Consider the following 15,241-nt stretch of genomic DNA (forward strand, 5'->3'; position numbering starts at 1 on the left):
CAAAGTTCCTCTCCTCCTTCATGCCCCATGCGTTATCTCCTTTGACCCTCCCTGTAGCCCTGGGAGGTCAGTAGGGATGGTCTTAATATCCTCATTTTATAGATGCAGAAACCGAAGGCTAGAGAGGTCTGTGACCTGCCCCACTGTCAGATAGCTCCTGAATGACTCTGACTGTCTGCTCCTTCTCCTCTCCTCCAGGTGACATTCACCAAAAGGAAGTTTGGCTTAATGAAGAAAGCCTATGAGCTGAGTGTGTTGTGTGACTGTGAAATTGCCCTCATCATCTTCAACCACTCCAACAAGCTGTTCCAATACGCCAGCACTGACATGGACAAAGTCCTCCTCAAGTACACGGAGTACAATGAGCCCCACGAGAGCCGCACCAATGCAGACATCATTGAGGTGAGCCCATGAGCACCCCACATGGGCCACAGGGCGTGGGAGGCGCCATGTGGTGTCTTCTCCTTCTGGATCCTTCTGAGGCCCTCTTAGTGGGCTCCCTCCCTCATCTCCCTCAATGTCTTTGTGACCATCTCTCTGCATGGTCATCTTTCATCTTCGTCATCTCCTTCTATCACTATTTCTCCTTCTATCCATGTCTTTCCCCTTCTGCTCTCTCCATGGAGCCATCCCTGGGGCTCTTCCGCCTGTCTGTGTCTCCCTCTCCCAGTGCTCCCGTCTTTCCGTGAGGCTCTTCTGCCGCCTCCCTCTCTGTGCCTGTCTCTGTTCCTCTGTCTCATGGTGTACACATCTCCCCTTTTGTCTTTGTCTCATTGTGTTTCTCTCCAGATTCCCCCCCTTTACTGAGTGGCCCCCAGACCTATACTACTTGGGGGAGACCCACGGACCCCTGAGTAGGTCCTCAAAGTCAAGATAAAGTACATGAGCCAATCTCGCCCTAGTTACCTTCACCCAGAGATCTCTGAACCTCTTTGGATCCCAGGAGAAATGGGGCCTGGCCCAGACGTTAGGGTCCCCATGGTGCTTACTTCTCCTGTGGCCTCTGCAGCCCAGAACTATGTGGGCTGAATGGGTATGGCTGGGTGGAGTACCCTGTGGGGGGTAGGGGTGCTGGGGGGATAGTCTGGGGGCCCTGGGCCTCCCTGAGCACTGCCTGTTGCAGACCCTGAGGAAGAAAGGCTTCAATGGCTGTGACAGCCCCGAACCCGATGGGGAGGACTCCCTGGAGCAGAGCCCCTTGCTGGAGGACAAGTACCGGCCGGCCAGTGAGGAGCTGGACGGGCTCTTCCGGCGCTATGGGGTGAGCCCAGCCCACTCACTGCTCTCTCTGTTTGCTCCCAACCCTCTCCCCTCCTCCCCATTCCTCCACCCTCCTCTTTGCCCCCTCCATCCCTCTCTGCCCTCTTCTCTGTCCTCTCACTTTCCCCTCTTCTCCCTCCCTGGCCTCTCCTGTTCTTCATGCCCAAACCCATTCCCTCCCCTTTCATCCTCCCCTGCCCCCTCCCCACCTCCCTCTCAACCCTTTCCTTTGGTCTTCCTTGCAAACCCTCTCCTTCCCTGAACTTCTCCTCTCTTGCCTTCTCCCTCCTCCTCTGGCCCCTCTCTTCCCTCTGCCCTATCCTCCTCCATCCTTGCTTCTCTCCCGTCTTCCCTCTTTCTTGGCTTTTTTCTCCCTCTCCAACCCTCCACTTTCTTCTCTTCTCCTCCCTCTCTTCTTCCTTGCTCCTTTCCCCTCTTCTCCTCCCTCTCTTCTTCCTTGCTCCTTTCCCCTCTCTCCACCCCTCTCTTCTTCCTTGCTCCTTTCCCCTCTCTCCATCCCTCTCTTCTTCCTTGCTCCTTTCCTCTCTCTCTCCATCCCTCTCTTCTTCCTTGCTCCTTTCCCCTCTCTCCATCCCTCTCTTCTTCCTTGCTCCTTTCCTCTCTCTCTCCATCCCTCTCTTCTTCCTTGCTCCTTTCCCCTCTCTCCATCCCTCTCTTCTTCCTTGCTCCTTTCCTCTCTCTCTCTATCCCTCTCTTCTTCCTTGCTCCTTTCCTCTCTCTCTTTCCATCCCTCTCTTCTTCCTTGCTCCTTTCCCCTCTCTCCATCCCTCTCTTCTTCCTTGCTCCTTTCCCCTCTTCTCCTCCCTCTCTTCTTCCTTGCTCCTTTCCCCTCTCTCCATCCCTCTCTTCTTCCTTGCTCCTTTCCTCTCTCTCTCTCCATCCCTCTCTTCTTCCTTGCTCCTTTCCTCTCTCTCTCTCTCCATCCCTCTCTTCTTCCTTGCTCCTTTCCTCTCTCTCTCCATCCCTCTCTTCTTCCTTTTCTGTCCCTCTTCATCCCTCTCTTGTCCCTCCCTGGCCTCCTCTGCCACCCGGGCCCTCCTTCCCTTTTACCTGCTTCCCTCTCCTCTCTTTTCCCTTTCCCCTTTGTCCCTCCTCCTCTCCTTTCCCTCCCTACACCCCCTGCCCCCAGGCGCTGCACAAGAAGCACAGGGAGTGTGAGAGCCCCGAGGTGGACGAGGTGTTTGCCCTGACCCCCCAGACGGAGGAGAAATATAAAAAGATAGACGAGGAGTTTGATAAAATGATGCAGAGTTATAGACTGGCCGTGAGTAGCCGCATGGAGAGCTGGGGGAGCTTTCCCCCCATGCATGGTGTGGCTTCGCAGCCCCCAATCCCCTCCCCCAAACAGAAGTGAGGAATGGTCACCCCAGTTCTTAGCATTGTTGAACTTTGGAGCTGGAGGGGCCTTAGAGATCCTGTCTTCCATACCCCTCATTTCACAGATAAGGAAGCTTGGCCGGACCTCACTGAGCAGCAGGAAAACTTGGTTCTGGCTCTGAGCTCTGCATTAACTCACTGGGTGACCTTGGGCAAGTCACCTGCACTCTCAGAGTCTGTTTCCTCTTCACAATGAAGAGATTGGACTGGACGCCCCCTCGAAGGCCTCTCTCTCCAGCTCACAAGTTCTGTGATTCTACAAAACTGAGGCCCAGAGTGGTCACAGGGCTTGGCCAGGGTCACGAAGGGAATTAGTAGAAGAGCTAAGATGATAACCCAAGTTACCGTCCTGACCTACAGCTTCTGACCCTGGAAGCCCTATGGAAGCTGCTCTCTGAGAGGGGCCTTTGTTAGAAGCTTCGATCTCTGCTCTCAGATAATGGCTAGTCATTACTGGCCATAACTGATACCAAGATATGCCCATCTTAGGCAGAATTTGGGTGGGAGAGATTTGGTGTGAAGGTGCAAAGGATATGTGTGTGTGTGTGTGTGTGTCTGTGTGTGTGTGTGTCTGTGTGTGTGTGAAGGTGTGAAGGATGGAAATCAGACCCTGAGGAGAGAGAACTCTTTGTCCCCAGCTCCCTGGATAGGGATATGCTGAAATCTTCCTGTGGGATATCCTCTGATACAGAGACCTCTCCCACAGCTATAAGCTCAGTGTCTGTGGGGACCTAGAGTGGGAGCAAGGGGGAAGGTGGTGAGACTGTGCAGTGAGGCTGGGAGAAACGCTTCCCCTCCCACCACCCAGTCCCAGTCAGTAACAGCTCTGCGTGTGTGAGTTTGGATCTCAACCTGGGATTCCTAACCAGCTTCCTGTGTGTCCTGCCTGGCTGGGGACCTAACCCACCTCAGTTCCCGGGCCCTGAGCTCAGGGAGGATGAGAACAGCAGGGGACTGTTTCCCGTCTCTAGAAGGCCCTTTTCCTGGCGAGGGCCTAGGGCTCCAATCCGGACGTTATTACCTGTCACCTTGCTATCTAGTATCATCCTTGCTCTGTTGGATTTAGCTAGGAGTATCTTCACCAGCATCACCATCTTCAGAGGGGCACTCTGGGGAGATGGGGCCATGAGAAGGGATGATCTTTCTAACACCCATCTCCCCTCCCTTTTCTCTATCCAGTCTGCAGTTCCAGCCCCAAATTTCGCTATGCCGGTCACGGTGCCTGTGTCCAATCAGAACTCACTTCAGTTCAGCAACCCCGGGGGTTCCCTGGTGACCCCATCACTGGTTACGTCATCCCTCACAGACCCGAGGCTCCTGTCCCCCCAGCAGCCGGCCCTGCAGAGGAACAGTGTATCACCAGGACTGCCCCAGCGGCCAGCCAGTGCTGGTGAGTATAGGAGGAGGGGATAGTTCCAAGTGCTTTGGGGTTGATCTTTCTGCAGCCTGAGTCTCCCCTCAGACACAGAGCCTCCCTTTTCTGCCCTCTCAGCATCTCCTATGAGCCCTTCCCCAGCTCCGACTCACTGCTGGAGTTGGGTGGGCATGGCTTCTTCACCCCACCTGTGCTTCTTTGCATCTGTAGACGCACTCAATCACTTCCTCCTCACCCTCTCCTGCCCTGGTCCTCCTCCCCTTCACGGATCCATTTCATATTTGTGTGGTCTAGGGAGATTTCCCAAGCCAGAGTGTGATCCCTCTTCCAAGCCCCCAGCCCCCATCCCTCCTAGGGGTTCTTCCTTCCAACCCCTTCTCATCCTCCCAGCATTGTTGCTCGGAGTTCTGACCAGCCGAATCCTCTGCCCTCGCTTCTGTGTTTCTGTTTTTCCTGTCTTTTTGTCTCCTGTCTGGGGTCGGTGGGGGGAGGGGAGTGAGAAAAGTCCCATTAGATGGGGTGGAGTTGAAATTCCACCCCATCCCCCCACACACACACATGCAAACAAGCACACACACTTTTTACTCCAAGGCCCGAGTCTTTCCAGTTCCCTTATATTTCTGTTCTTTCCCTAGGGGCCATGCTGGGAGGAGACCTTAATAGTGCTAATGGAGCCTGTCCCAGCCCTGTTGGTGAGTGTCTCTGCCCAGAATTAGGTCTCAGGGGTTCAGGAAGGTTTTCTTTTGGAGAAGAAGAGAACTGGAGGAGGGGGACAAGTACTTACAGAGATGGGACAGGGAGCTAAGGGCTGAACTGGACAGCTCAGATCCTGGGGGTCTGAGGTGCTTCATGGTAGGGAGTGCCATCCTTAGAGCTTCTGTCTGTTATGGTCTCTAGGCATCTTCTGGTTCTGATCAGTCCACTCATTTCCTGGAATCGGGAGAGACTTGGGTTCACTTAGTGCTTTATGACCTGGGCAAGTCATTTAACTTCTCCTAACCTCATTTACCATATCTGTAAAATGGGGATGATGATAAGACCGATGGTACTAATGGAGTTATAATAGGAGACAAAGGAGCTAATATCAGCCCTAAAGTACTACCTGAATGTCAGCTATGAGAATAATTAAAATATAATTATTATTATTAATGAGGGAATTGAATTAGATGATGTCTGAGGTCCCTTCCGACTTTAAAATGGTATAATCTGTGTTCAGGGAATTTGGGGGAAACAGGTGGAAAAAGGAGTAAAGAAGAAGAGAGTATCATCACATATGCCACACACACACACACACACACACACACACACACACAAATATAGAGAGAGGTCACACTGAGAGATACAGGCAAGCAGGTGCCCATTGACACACAATCTCACAGAAAGAAAGAAATGGAAGGATGCACATACCCTCTCCCAGACAGACAGATGGACCTTCTCACAAACACAGTGTCCACAGCCACACTCACAGGTGTATCCCACTGATCGGCTCTGCTGAACACAAGAATACATGTTTGGAAGACATAGAGGGAGGTCTTACCCTCCCCCACCCTCTCTCCATCAGCTGTCAGCCCTGGCTGGGGCCATCCCCTCGGCTGGCTCTGTGACTGTGGCTACGAATGTCACCATTGACGTCACCTCCACATTCCTCTCATTCCCAGAGCCTCCCTGAGAATTGGGCTAGAGGCAGCTGGAGAGACCCAGGGCGCAGCGGGGAGATAGTGTTCCCCAGGGCAGGACTGATCGTTGTCTCTGCTCTTATCTGAGAATCCCTTAGTTAGCCTTGAGACCCCACCACCCGGACCTCGCTTGGGATGTCCTGCAGCACCTGGGGGCTGAAGATAAGAATACTCAGGCCTATGGGGATTGTTTGGCTTCCAGCCTGAGTGCACAGTCGCCATGCTAAGGGAGGTCTCAGAACAGTGTCTGTCCCCCATATGTTGGTGGCAATGATCTTCAGCGCCATGAAAACCCACAGCTGCACTGATACATGGTCCATATCCCTGAGGACATGGATGACTGGTTTTCCCTGCTTGTAGTGAAAGGAAGGGAAGGACCAGTGCTGGTTGGTGACAAAGAATGACCCCTTCAATGGCCAAAGCATAATCATTTACCAGTTATCCGACCCCTGACCGAGTAATTTCCCTTCTCTGGGCCTTAGTTTCTCCTCTGTAAAATGAGAACATGGGACAGTAAGGTCCCTTCAAGTAATGACATTCTGTGATGCTCAGTGACACCAGGTAACGCCTCAAAGCTGGCCCTGCCCAGTAACCACCGTCTTCCTGGTTGTGTCCACCACCACCCCCTCCAAGACCTGGTCTCCTTCCACCACTCTGACCCCAAACGTGGATGGTGACACCATAGTGGAGGACATAGGGGATGTCATGGGGCCGATAGCAGAGGGAAGTGGGGCTGGGCTTTGGATTCCATTTGCTTTGAGGCCCCACTGTAGGAGAAGAAAAAAAGAGCCTGATGGTACAGCAGGGAAGGGGATGAAGGTTAAAACGCAGGAAGGCCTCCTTGACTAGTATTGTTACCTGTGGGCACCAGGAGTGGCCTGAGGGGTGAGAATGGCAGCAGGAAAACAGCAGTGATCTCTTCCCCTCCCCACTCCCTTGCCCTAGCAAATTTCATTCCTCCCCACCCCTTGTGGCAAGGGCATGAACAATATAATGATAATAGCTGGTGTTTATATAGCTTTTAAAAACAGTTTACAAAGCCCTTTACGGACATTAACACTTCTGATCCTTCTATTTATGAGGTATGTTTTATTATCCCCATTCTACAGATGAAGACACTGAGTTCCAATGAGGTTAAGTTATTTACCCAAGGTCATACACCTTAGTCAGTGAGCAGAACCAGGAGATTTGAACCCAGGTTTTCTGGCTCCACGCCCAGCATTCTGTATAGCCATTCATAGATTTGTCTCATGGGAGGCACAGTGTTACAGAAATGGAGATGTGATTATTCTTCCTCTCTTCCCTCTGCCTTTCCTCCCAAGGCTAAGAAAGTTCCAGGAAAGGGATCAGATGGATGCCCTTTCCTGAGCCCAGATGAGCTGGCACTAAGGGGGGGGCAGGGGAGCAAGTTGGCCAGTATATGGACATAAGGGATGTTGTGGGACCTGTGGCAGAGGGAAGCCTCTCTCATCCTTTGAATCTTTTCCTTCTCCAGGTAATGGCTATGTCAGTGCCCGGGCCTCCCCTGGCCTCCTCCCTGTCGCCAATGGCAACAGCCTGAGCAAAGTCATCCCGGCCAAGTCTCCACCCCCACCCACCCACAGTGCCCAGCTTGGGGCCCCCAGCAGAAAGCCAGACCTTCGAGTCATCACATCCCAGAGTGGGAAGGGGTTAATGCATCACTTGGTGAGTTGGCCTTTGGAGTGTCGGGGATGACAAGGATGAGAGGGGAGGTGAAAAAGAAAGTGTCACCCTTCCTTCAGCAGGAGGGATCGAGGTCAGGCAAGAGCAAGGATGTCTGAGGGAGAAATCAGGGAAGTCAGGACTTCATCTCTCTGCGGAGGTGTAGGCAAGGACTCTTTCTCACCAGAAAAGAGGCCCTGACCAGAGGTTCACTCAAAGAATGACCTGCCCTAGGTACCGATACAACCAACAAGGGTGATATCAGTAGAGATGAGACGGATGCTGCCGGATGTGGAGATGGATATGAGGCGATAGATGTTAGAGGTGGAGGGACAGAACCTGGATAGACCTCCTGACGGGCCCAGGTAGAATAAAGAATAATGGAGGGCACTGCAGCTCCTGAAAGGCAGCCATCAGAGTGGAGATCTCTGTCTAGGAGATGGGGAAGGTGGGGGGAAGGGAGGAGAAGAGGCTGTCCTACCCTGAGGCTGGAAGGAGGGGGTAGGAAGGGGGCAGTGATCAGAGACTGAACTAGCCCTGTTGGTTTTATTTCTGCTCCCAGACTGAGGACCATTTAGATCTGGTAAGTACTGGCTCTGTGTGGGCCCTAGATGGTGCCTATGACTTTAGACTACCATTCTGACTTGGTGCATACTGCCAGCTGAATCTCAAGCATGGAGTGTGTTTATGCATGTGCACCCTGGGGCTGATGTGAGTGAGTGTGTATGTGTGTGTGTGTGTGTGTGTGCTATGCATGTATATGGACATTCCTTCATTTGACAAATATTGATTATATGTGCCCACTATATGTATAACTTGGTGCACAAAACAGAGATACTGAAGATATGCCCTTTGGGAGCACTGTAATGTAATAATGAGGGTCAGGCATGCATGCATCTGTGCGCATGTGTGTGTACATATGTGTGTGCACATGTGTTTATATGGAAGGGTGGGCTGTGTTGGTCTCTATGTGTTTGCTTTTGTGCAAATGGTTCTCTACTGTTAGGAAATGTGTCTGTCTCCGTGGATTTCCCTGTGGGGTGTCTGTAGAAACCCTGCTACTGAGCAGCCTCAGGCATCCCTGAGGTTGTGTCCTGGAGCACCTGAAGCAGACCATTAAAGTGGATAGACTGTATGCCCCACCCACCTTTGACCCATCCCTAGCAAAAAGCATGTCCCTCCTATGGGGACAGCAGGGGGAGGGAATAAGGGAAATGGGGACCAGAGCCAGAGGCAGATTCTCCCCTTCCCAGGGGAGTGCAGCCATCTAAGCCCTCATCCCCAGTTTTGGGCACGTGCGCGCGCGCGCGCGCGCACACACACACACACACACGCACGCACGCACGCACGCGAGCTCGTATGTGTATACATACAGGCAGTTACATACATGTCCACAGACACATACACAGAGATTCTGTCACAGCCAGGAGTAGGGCAGGGGCTGCTGACTCCTCCCTCCTTTCCTTCCTCCTTCCTTCCTCCCTCCCTCCCTTCCTCCTTTCCTCCCTCCCCAGCTCCTGACTCGGGGCCAAAGGAGGCTGGAAAAGGCAGGCAGGCTTTGGCGGCGACACGGCGGCAGTTTCGGCCTCAGCGTGGAGCTGGAATAAACAAGTGACTCAGCGGCAGATGGAGCTGACAGCCCCATACTCGGGCTCACACACACACACACACACACACACACACACACACACACACACACACTTGTATGCATACATAAACACACACACGCACACATGCTCGTATGCACACATAACCACACACACGTGCACACACTCATATGCATACATAACCACACACATACCCCAGCAGCATTGTTCTACACCCTTTTCCCTCACAAAACTTTAGCATCCTTCTGGCTAGGTGTAAGTTGCCGTGTGAAGGATTAAGGGTAGATTTGAGAAGGACTGGACAAGACAAAGGGAACAGGATGCTCCTCAGATCTGATTTAGCCTTTCCCAAGGGGCTGAGGAGATAGATAGCAGCAGACCTCCTCTGGCCAGGAGGATCACAATGTAACTTTGAGTCTGTGTCTCTGAGTGTGGGTGTGTCTCTGTTTCTGTGTGTGAGATGTGCTATGTGCGGCCCTCCCTTTACACCGACTGATGACCCTCCACCATGTGGGTGGCCCTGCCCATTTGGACCTGAATTGGGGGTGGGGGGTGGCATGAGACAGGATGGGGCAGTGGAAAGAACCTGAGATTTGGAGTCAGACAAGCTGAATTTGAATACCTATAATTCTGACACTTAACCCCTCTGGGACCAGGGCCTCAGTTTTCTTCCTCTATAAAATGAGGTGGGGAAGAGGGTAGGACTAGATGATTTCTAGGGTTCCTTTCATCACTAAATCTTGTCACAGAGACCCTGGTGCCCACACAGGGCCTGGTATTGACTCAATGATTGGGGGGTGGAGGTCGGGCTGGGTAGAAGAACAGCTCCCATCATCATGCCCTCCTTCTGATGGACCTCTTCTTTCCACAGAACAATGCCCAGCGTCTTGGGGTCTCTCAGTCCACCCACTCACTCACCACCCCTGTGGTCTCTGTGGCAACACCCAGTTTACTCAGCCAAGGGCTTCCCTTCTCCTCCATGCCCACCGCCTACAACACAGGTGAGTGTACACCTAAGCCCTAGCCCAGCACAGAAATGCCCTCATCCAACAGGGCTTAGGGGGTCCTTTCAGGAAGCAGGGACAGAGCTGAGTGCTGAGAACCTTGGAGAAACTGAAAGGGGAAAAAAGAACCATGGTCCCTGTCTTCAGAGAATTTTTGGCCTGATGGGGAAAACGAGCCACAAACAAAAATGCATGATCCGAGTGAACAGAGCTCTTACAGTCCAGCTGAGAAGTTAGGGACAGCATGAAGTGAGCAGAGGAAGAAGGCAGACCAAAGGAGCTTCTCTGAGGAGCAGAGTGATGGGGCAGGGCTGTGTGGCGAGGCCTGGGCAGGGCTGGGGGCAGGTTTATCCAGTTTCCTTGGGAAGTTCAGGCCAAGGGGTCAGGGAAAATGATGGGAGTGAGATTGGAAGGGAGGGGTGACTGAAGGCCTGGAGGCCCCAAGGATGCTGGTAGAGGCCTCTGGGTGGAATTAGGAATAGGCAGATACACCCTGCCTCCAGAACTATGTTGGTCCCAACTGTTCTAGTGCCCACATTTGAGAATAGATTGTGAAATCCATCTATCGTCTTCTCATGGAGGGTTTGTTGTTGTTTCTCTCTCTGCTGCATGAGTAACTGAGGCTTCCTAGTAAGAAAAGGGTCTAGTTGTTATCCCAGTAGACTGAAGGTAGATAGTAAATCTGGGAAATTAAAAGAGGCCCCCTCCCCCACCACTCTTATACCCACATAGGGCTGTCCAGGCTCTGCTGGACCAGATGGCCTGTAACCCTCTCCTCCTGAGCTTACTAATCCCCTCTATGACACAGCCCACAAGGGGCTGTTCAGCCTCTGCAGCAGGACTAAGAGGGACCCACTCCCATCTGAGGCAGCAGCTTTCACCTTCAAAAGGCTCCAGCAAGAAGGGGTGGGCTTTTTTTTTTTTTTTGCCACTTAGACCTATTGCTCTGCCCTCTGGCACCAAACAGAATAAAGCTAACGTCTCCCTCACTCCGGAGCCTTCAGACACTGGAAGTCAATTATCACGGCCATTCTCAGTCTCCTCATCTCAAGGCTAAACAGCCCCTATTTCACGTGAGCTTCGCTTGGCAGAAGTTCAAGCATCTTCACTTTTCTGGTTGCCCTCCTCTGAACACTTCACTTTATCAGTGTTAGAGAGGCATCGAGGTGATGCAGGAGACAAAGCACTGGGCCGAATTCAGATCTGACCCAGACACGCACTAGCTGTGTGACCCTGGGCAAGTCACTTCACCTGTTTGTCTCAGGTTCCTCGACTGTCGAATGGGGATAATAATGACACCTGCCTCCTAGGGTTGTTGTGAGGATCAAAGAGGTCATATTTGTAAAGTGCTTAGCACAGCGTCTGGCACATAGTAGGCATGCTCTGAATATTCCCCTTTCCTGAAATGTCATGTCCAGAACTGAATACAGCATTTCAGAAGTGGTCTGACCCAGTTAAGAGTAAAAAGGGACCACTACTCTCAAGCTGGACATTATCCTTCTTGTAATCAAGCCTAATAAGCTTCCTTGCCTGCACCATAACTGCCGTCCGTCTACTCCTACCTCCCTCTTCTTGCCCTTCTGGAGTTGATTTTTTTGAACCCAGTATTAGATTTTACATCTATCCCTATTATTTTATAAGATTCAGCCCAATGCTCAAATCCAGGGGCAGCTGTGGGGGAGAGGGGTATCAATCAACACTAGCCCAGCCCACTGCCTATTGTTTTTTATGTCTGGGGTCCCAAGACTGCTTTTTACAGTTTAAAATGTGTTTTAAAAAAAAGGATGTAAACAAAAACTGACGGCCTGGCAAATTCACTCTGAAGGCCAGTTTGCCAACCCCAGCTCTAGCCTCTCAGGACCCCAGTACACACTGGGTACCCTGTATAGTAAAAGAAAAAAAAAGTACTTCATTATAATAATAAAACCCCAGGAAGTATTAAATAACAGTGCCCTTCTTGTAGTGCAGACACCCTCTGTAAGGTTCCTCCATGTAAGCTAGTCTGGCCCCATGTCCAGATTCCGACTGAAATCCTGGGAGGAAAGGGCCTAGAGGCAGAGATCTGAATGAGAGTTGGAGACCAAATCCTCTTATTGTGGGTATCTGTAGATTGTGTGTGTGTGTGTGTGTGTGTGTGTGTGTGTGTGTGTGTGTGTCTGCGTGTGCATACACTCATGAGGGGTGCATTAGTACACTCTCACAGCTCACCCTCTAGGTGAGCTCTAGGTGCACCCAGCTTGTTGGTGCACCTCCTAAAACAAGCAGCAGCACCTTTATACTGTGACTGCTTGTACTCTGAAAGCCCTGAAGGTGGGCCTTTGCTCTTCCAATGGGCGCATTGCCAAAATCTTCAAAGGGCTGAAGGGCTGGGTGGTATGAAGGGACCCAGAGAGTCACAGGATGCTGGAGTTGGGAGGGCCCTCGTTTTGTAATTGAAGATACTGATGCAGAAAAGTGAAGCAGCAGCAGTCGGAGCTCGGGCCTAAAAGGCCTGACGCCTGGGGTCCCTGTATACCACCACCTCTCTGGGCCTCAGTTTCCTCTTTTGTCAGACGAGGGCACTGGGTTAGCTGATCTTTAAGGACTCTTGCAGTGCCCATGCTCTGTGCTTCATCCCAGCTGTTGAGGGTAAGAGCTGGTGGGTGTTGGAGCCCACATCTTCCTCGGCCTAATCTAGGACTTCTCCCCACTCTAGTAGGCTAGGGAACATTAATGATTGGTTCCCTAATTTATTTATTCTGTCCTTCTGGATTTTCATATATAAGGGTTTACTTCAGAGTAAGGGATGGAGATAGAGGCTGGACTCCTTGAGGAGGAAATTCCCTTCACTAATGCAGATCAGCTCCTTATCCATAACTTACAATCTTAGACAGTTGCCTAGACTAGCACTGATAAGCTCTGTGACTTGCCCAAGGTCACTCAGCTAGTTTGCTTTGGAGGTGGGACTTGAACCCAGGTCTTCATGGCTTTCTCCACTGAGACACTAGGCTTATATCCAGACCTTAGACGTAAAATCTCTGTTTTTCTTCGCCTTCTTTTTTTCCTCCATGTAACATGGGGCTAAATATTAACTAGTATGAACAAACAGGAAAAGCATTTAGCAAATTCCTTCCCAGCTCTTGTCTCTCATTCTGTTATGAAGAAGAAGAATGTGTAGACATAAGTAAGAAGAACTCAGGCTTTCTCCCTGCTCGGAGATGAGAAATTTCACACATATGTATATGGGAAAGGGAGTGATCGTGATATATACTTAAGAGGACTCCAGTTAAACAATAGATAGAATTAATCGGCAGCAGAAGTGTAAACAAGACTCCACTGAATTTGCTATTAGTTGTTCCCTGTTTATAAACGTTGGCCCATATTCAAGTTCTAGCCTCAGGTCTTGCCTAAATTCTCGTCCATGTCAACATTAGCCAACAGAACTCAGCATTAGACAGATAGATCTTCTGAGAATGGACCAAAATTAACTAGAGCACGTTGCTTTTTGGGTCTCTCCTAAAGGAGGGCGTTGCTCCCAGTTCTGTTTATTAGCCTGTGAAACAAACTATGTGGCTGATCCTTTGAAGCCTAGAACTGCACAGCTGCCATTCGTTTAACAGATATTTATTAAGAGCCTTCCGTATACCAGGCACGGTACTAGGTGCTGGGGATACAAAGGCAAAGTGAAAACTGCCCATGCCCTCAGGGATCTTACATTAGGGGCTGCAGAAGACAGTGATCCAAAACAAAAACGGATCAGTCCATACACGAACACAGACGATTAAGGGGCAGTAGCGGTAAAGAAGGTGTGCATTCTATGCCAAATAGGAGGCTTTGGCAGTTGTTCAGGTAAGGGTGGTCGTAGTGTTATTGGAGAGAGGGGGGCTGATAGAAGAGGTATTGTGGAAGTAGAATAGAGAGGACATGGCAGCTGGCTGGATAACATGAAGCTGGGGAAGAAGAAAGAGTCAAGGACAACTCCAAGATGGTGAATCTGGGTGACTGAGACCCTCAATAGAAATAGGGAAGATTAGATGAAGGATGAGTTCAGGGGGAGAGAGAGTGGATTCTGTTTCCAGCATGTTGAGTTTGATGTATCTAAAGGACATCCTGATGGAGATACACATCTTACTAATTACGCTATCTTTTGTTGTCTGTAAGAACGAACAGTGCACAGACCTTCTGGCTGATGTGAAGATTGTCTGGCTAATGTTAACGTAGGCCAGATTGTGGACATCGGTCATCTGTATACTATAGTGTAAAGCAGTGTTTCTCAAACTTTGTGGTCTCAGGATCTCTTTACCTTCTTAAATATTAAGGATTTTCACCCTCACCCTCCTCATCAAAGAGCTTTTGTTTACATGGGAGCAAATCTGAAAACCTCTGGTGTTCAGAGTGCTATCCTTGGGAATCAAGAGACTTTTGTTGGCCCTTCCCTTACCTCTGAGCTGGCACACACATTTGCTGGCTCTCCAGCCTCGGACAGACCTTCATTACCGAATTCAACTCAACTCAACAAGCATTTACTAAGTACCTACTGGGCAAAAGTAGTGTGCTTGGTGACAGCGAAGCTCCCTTGTCTTCACGGAGATCATGTGGTCTGTTCATCTGTAAAATGGAGCTCTCTCTACCTTACATGCCTGAAGGTGAGGGGCTGCACCCCAGAGGGTGATGATAGTGACTTACATTTCCATAGTGTTTTAATAGTTATAAACAGCCTTCCTCATAACAATCCTGTGAGGTGGATGAAAATGAAATCTCCTCTCTTGTACTTAGCCAGCTGTGTGACAATGGCAACATTTCTGAATCTCAGTTTCTGCAGCTATAAAGTGGAGAAAATGATATTTGCACTGCCTACCTTTCAGGATGTTTAGGAGGGAAACTATCAATCAGCAGCTGCTTGTTAGCGCCACTTTATAAGCCTTTGAGTGCGTTAGAAATGTAAGTCGCTGCTACTTCAGCTACTACTGCTATGGAGATCCCATCCATTTCTTAAGTTGGATGTTTGCATGGGCAGGTTGGGGAGGGGAGAGGGGCCATGCTTTCATACACATGCTTTCCTATTTATTTGCTGCATTGGCAGCTTTTAGGAGACATAGGGACATTGCAACAAGAAGGATGGTAGGGTAAGGAAGAAGACACATGAAGTGCTGATTTAGCTACCTACAGCTTTTATCATGGGCGCCTTCTGTCTCCTCCAAAGCTCCTTGGAGATGTGGTGGCTGCAGCGCACTAGACCCAAAGGGGAGCTTTTTGTGG

At 50.6% G+C, this 15,241-nt stretch overlaps 1 protein-coding gene across 8 annotated transcripts in view; it reads left to right on the forward strand.

Annotated features, from left to right (window-relative positions):
• Window positions 1-15,241, forward strand: part of MEF2D (myocyte enhancer factor 2D) — a 46,135-nt gene that overhangs the window by 24,832 nt on the left and 6,062 nt on the right. For 2 of the 8 annotated variants that reach the window (XM_036754249.1, XM_036754255.1), the window contains exons 3-10: window positions 199-402; window positions 1,124-1,261; window positions 2,411-2,545; window positions 3,838-4,048; window positions 4,669-4,725; window positions 7,205-7,395; window positions 7,955-7,975; window positions 9,871-10,000. In XM_036754249.1, the coding sequence (XP_036610144.1) occupies window positions 199-402; window positions 1,124-1,261; window positions 2,411-2,545; window positions 3,838-4,048; window positions 4,669-4,725; window positions 7,205-7,395; window positions 7,955-7,975; window positions 9,871-10,000 (1,087 nt within the window). The remainder of the gene's footprint in view (window positions 1-198; window positions 403-1,123; window positions 1,262-2,410; window positions 2,546-3,837; window positions 4,049-4,668; window positions 4,726-7,204; window positions 7,396-7,954; window positions 7,976-9,870; window positions 10,001-15,241) is intronic. The other 6 variants (XM_036754252.1, XM_036754256.1, XM_036754250.1 and 3 more) reach the window with 5 other exon arrangements.

This window comes from Trichosurus vulpecula, chromosome 4 (assembly GCF_011100635.1).
Source record: "Trichosurus vulpecula isolate mTriVul1 chromosome 4, mTriVul1.pri, whole genome shotgun sequence".
Classification (NCBI taxonomy): Eukaryota; Metazoa; Chordata; class Mammalia; order Diprotodontia; family Phalangeridae; genus Trichosurus; species Trichosurus vulpecula.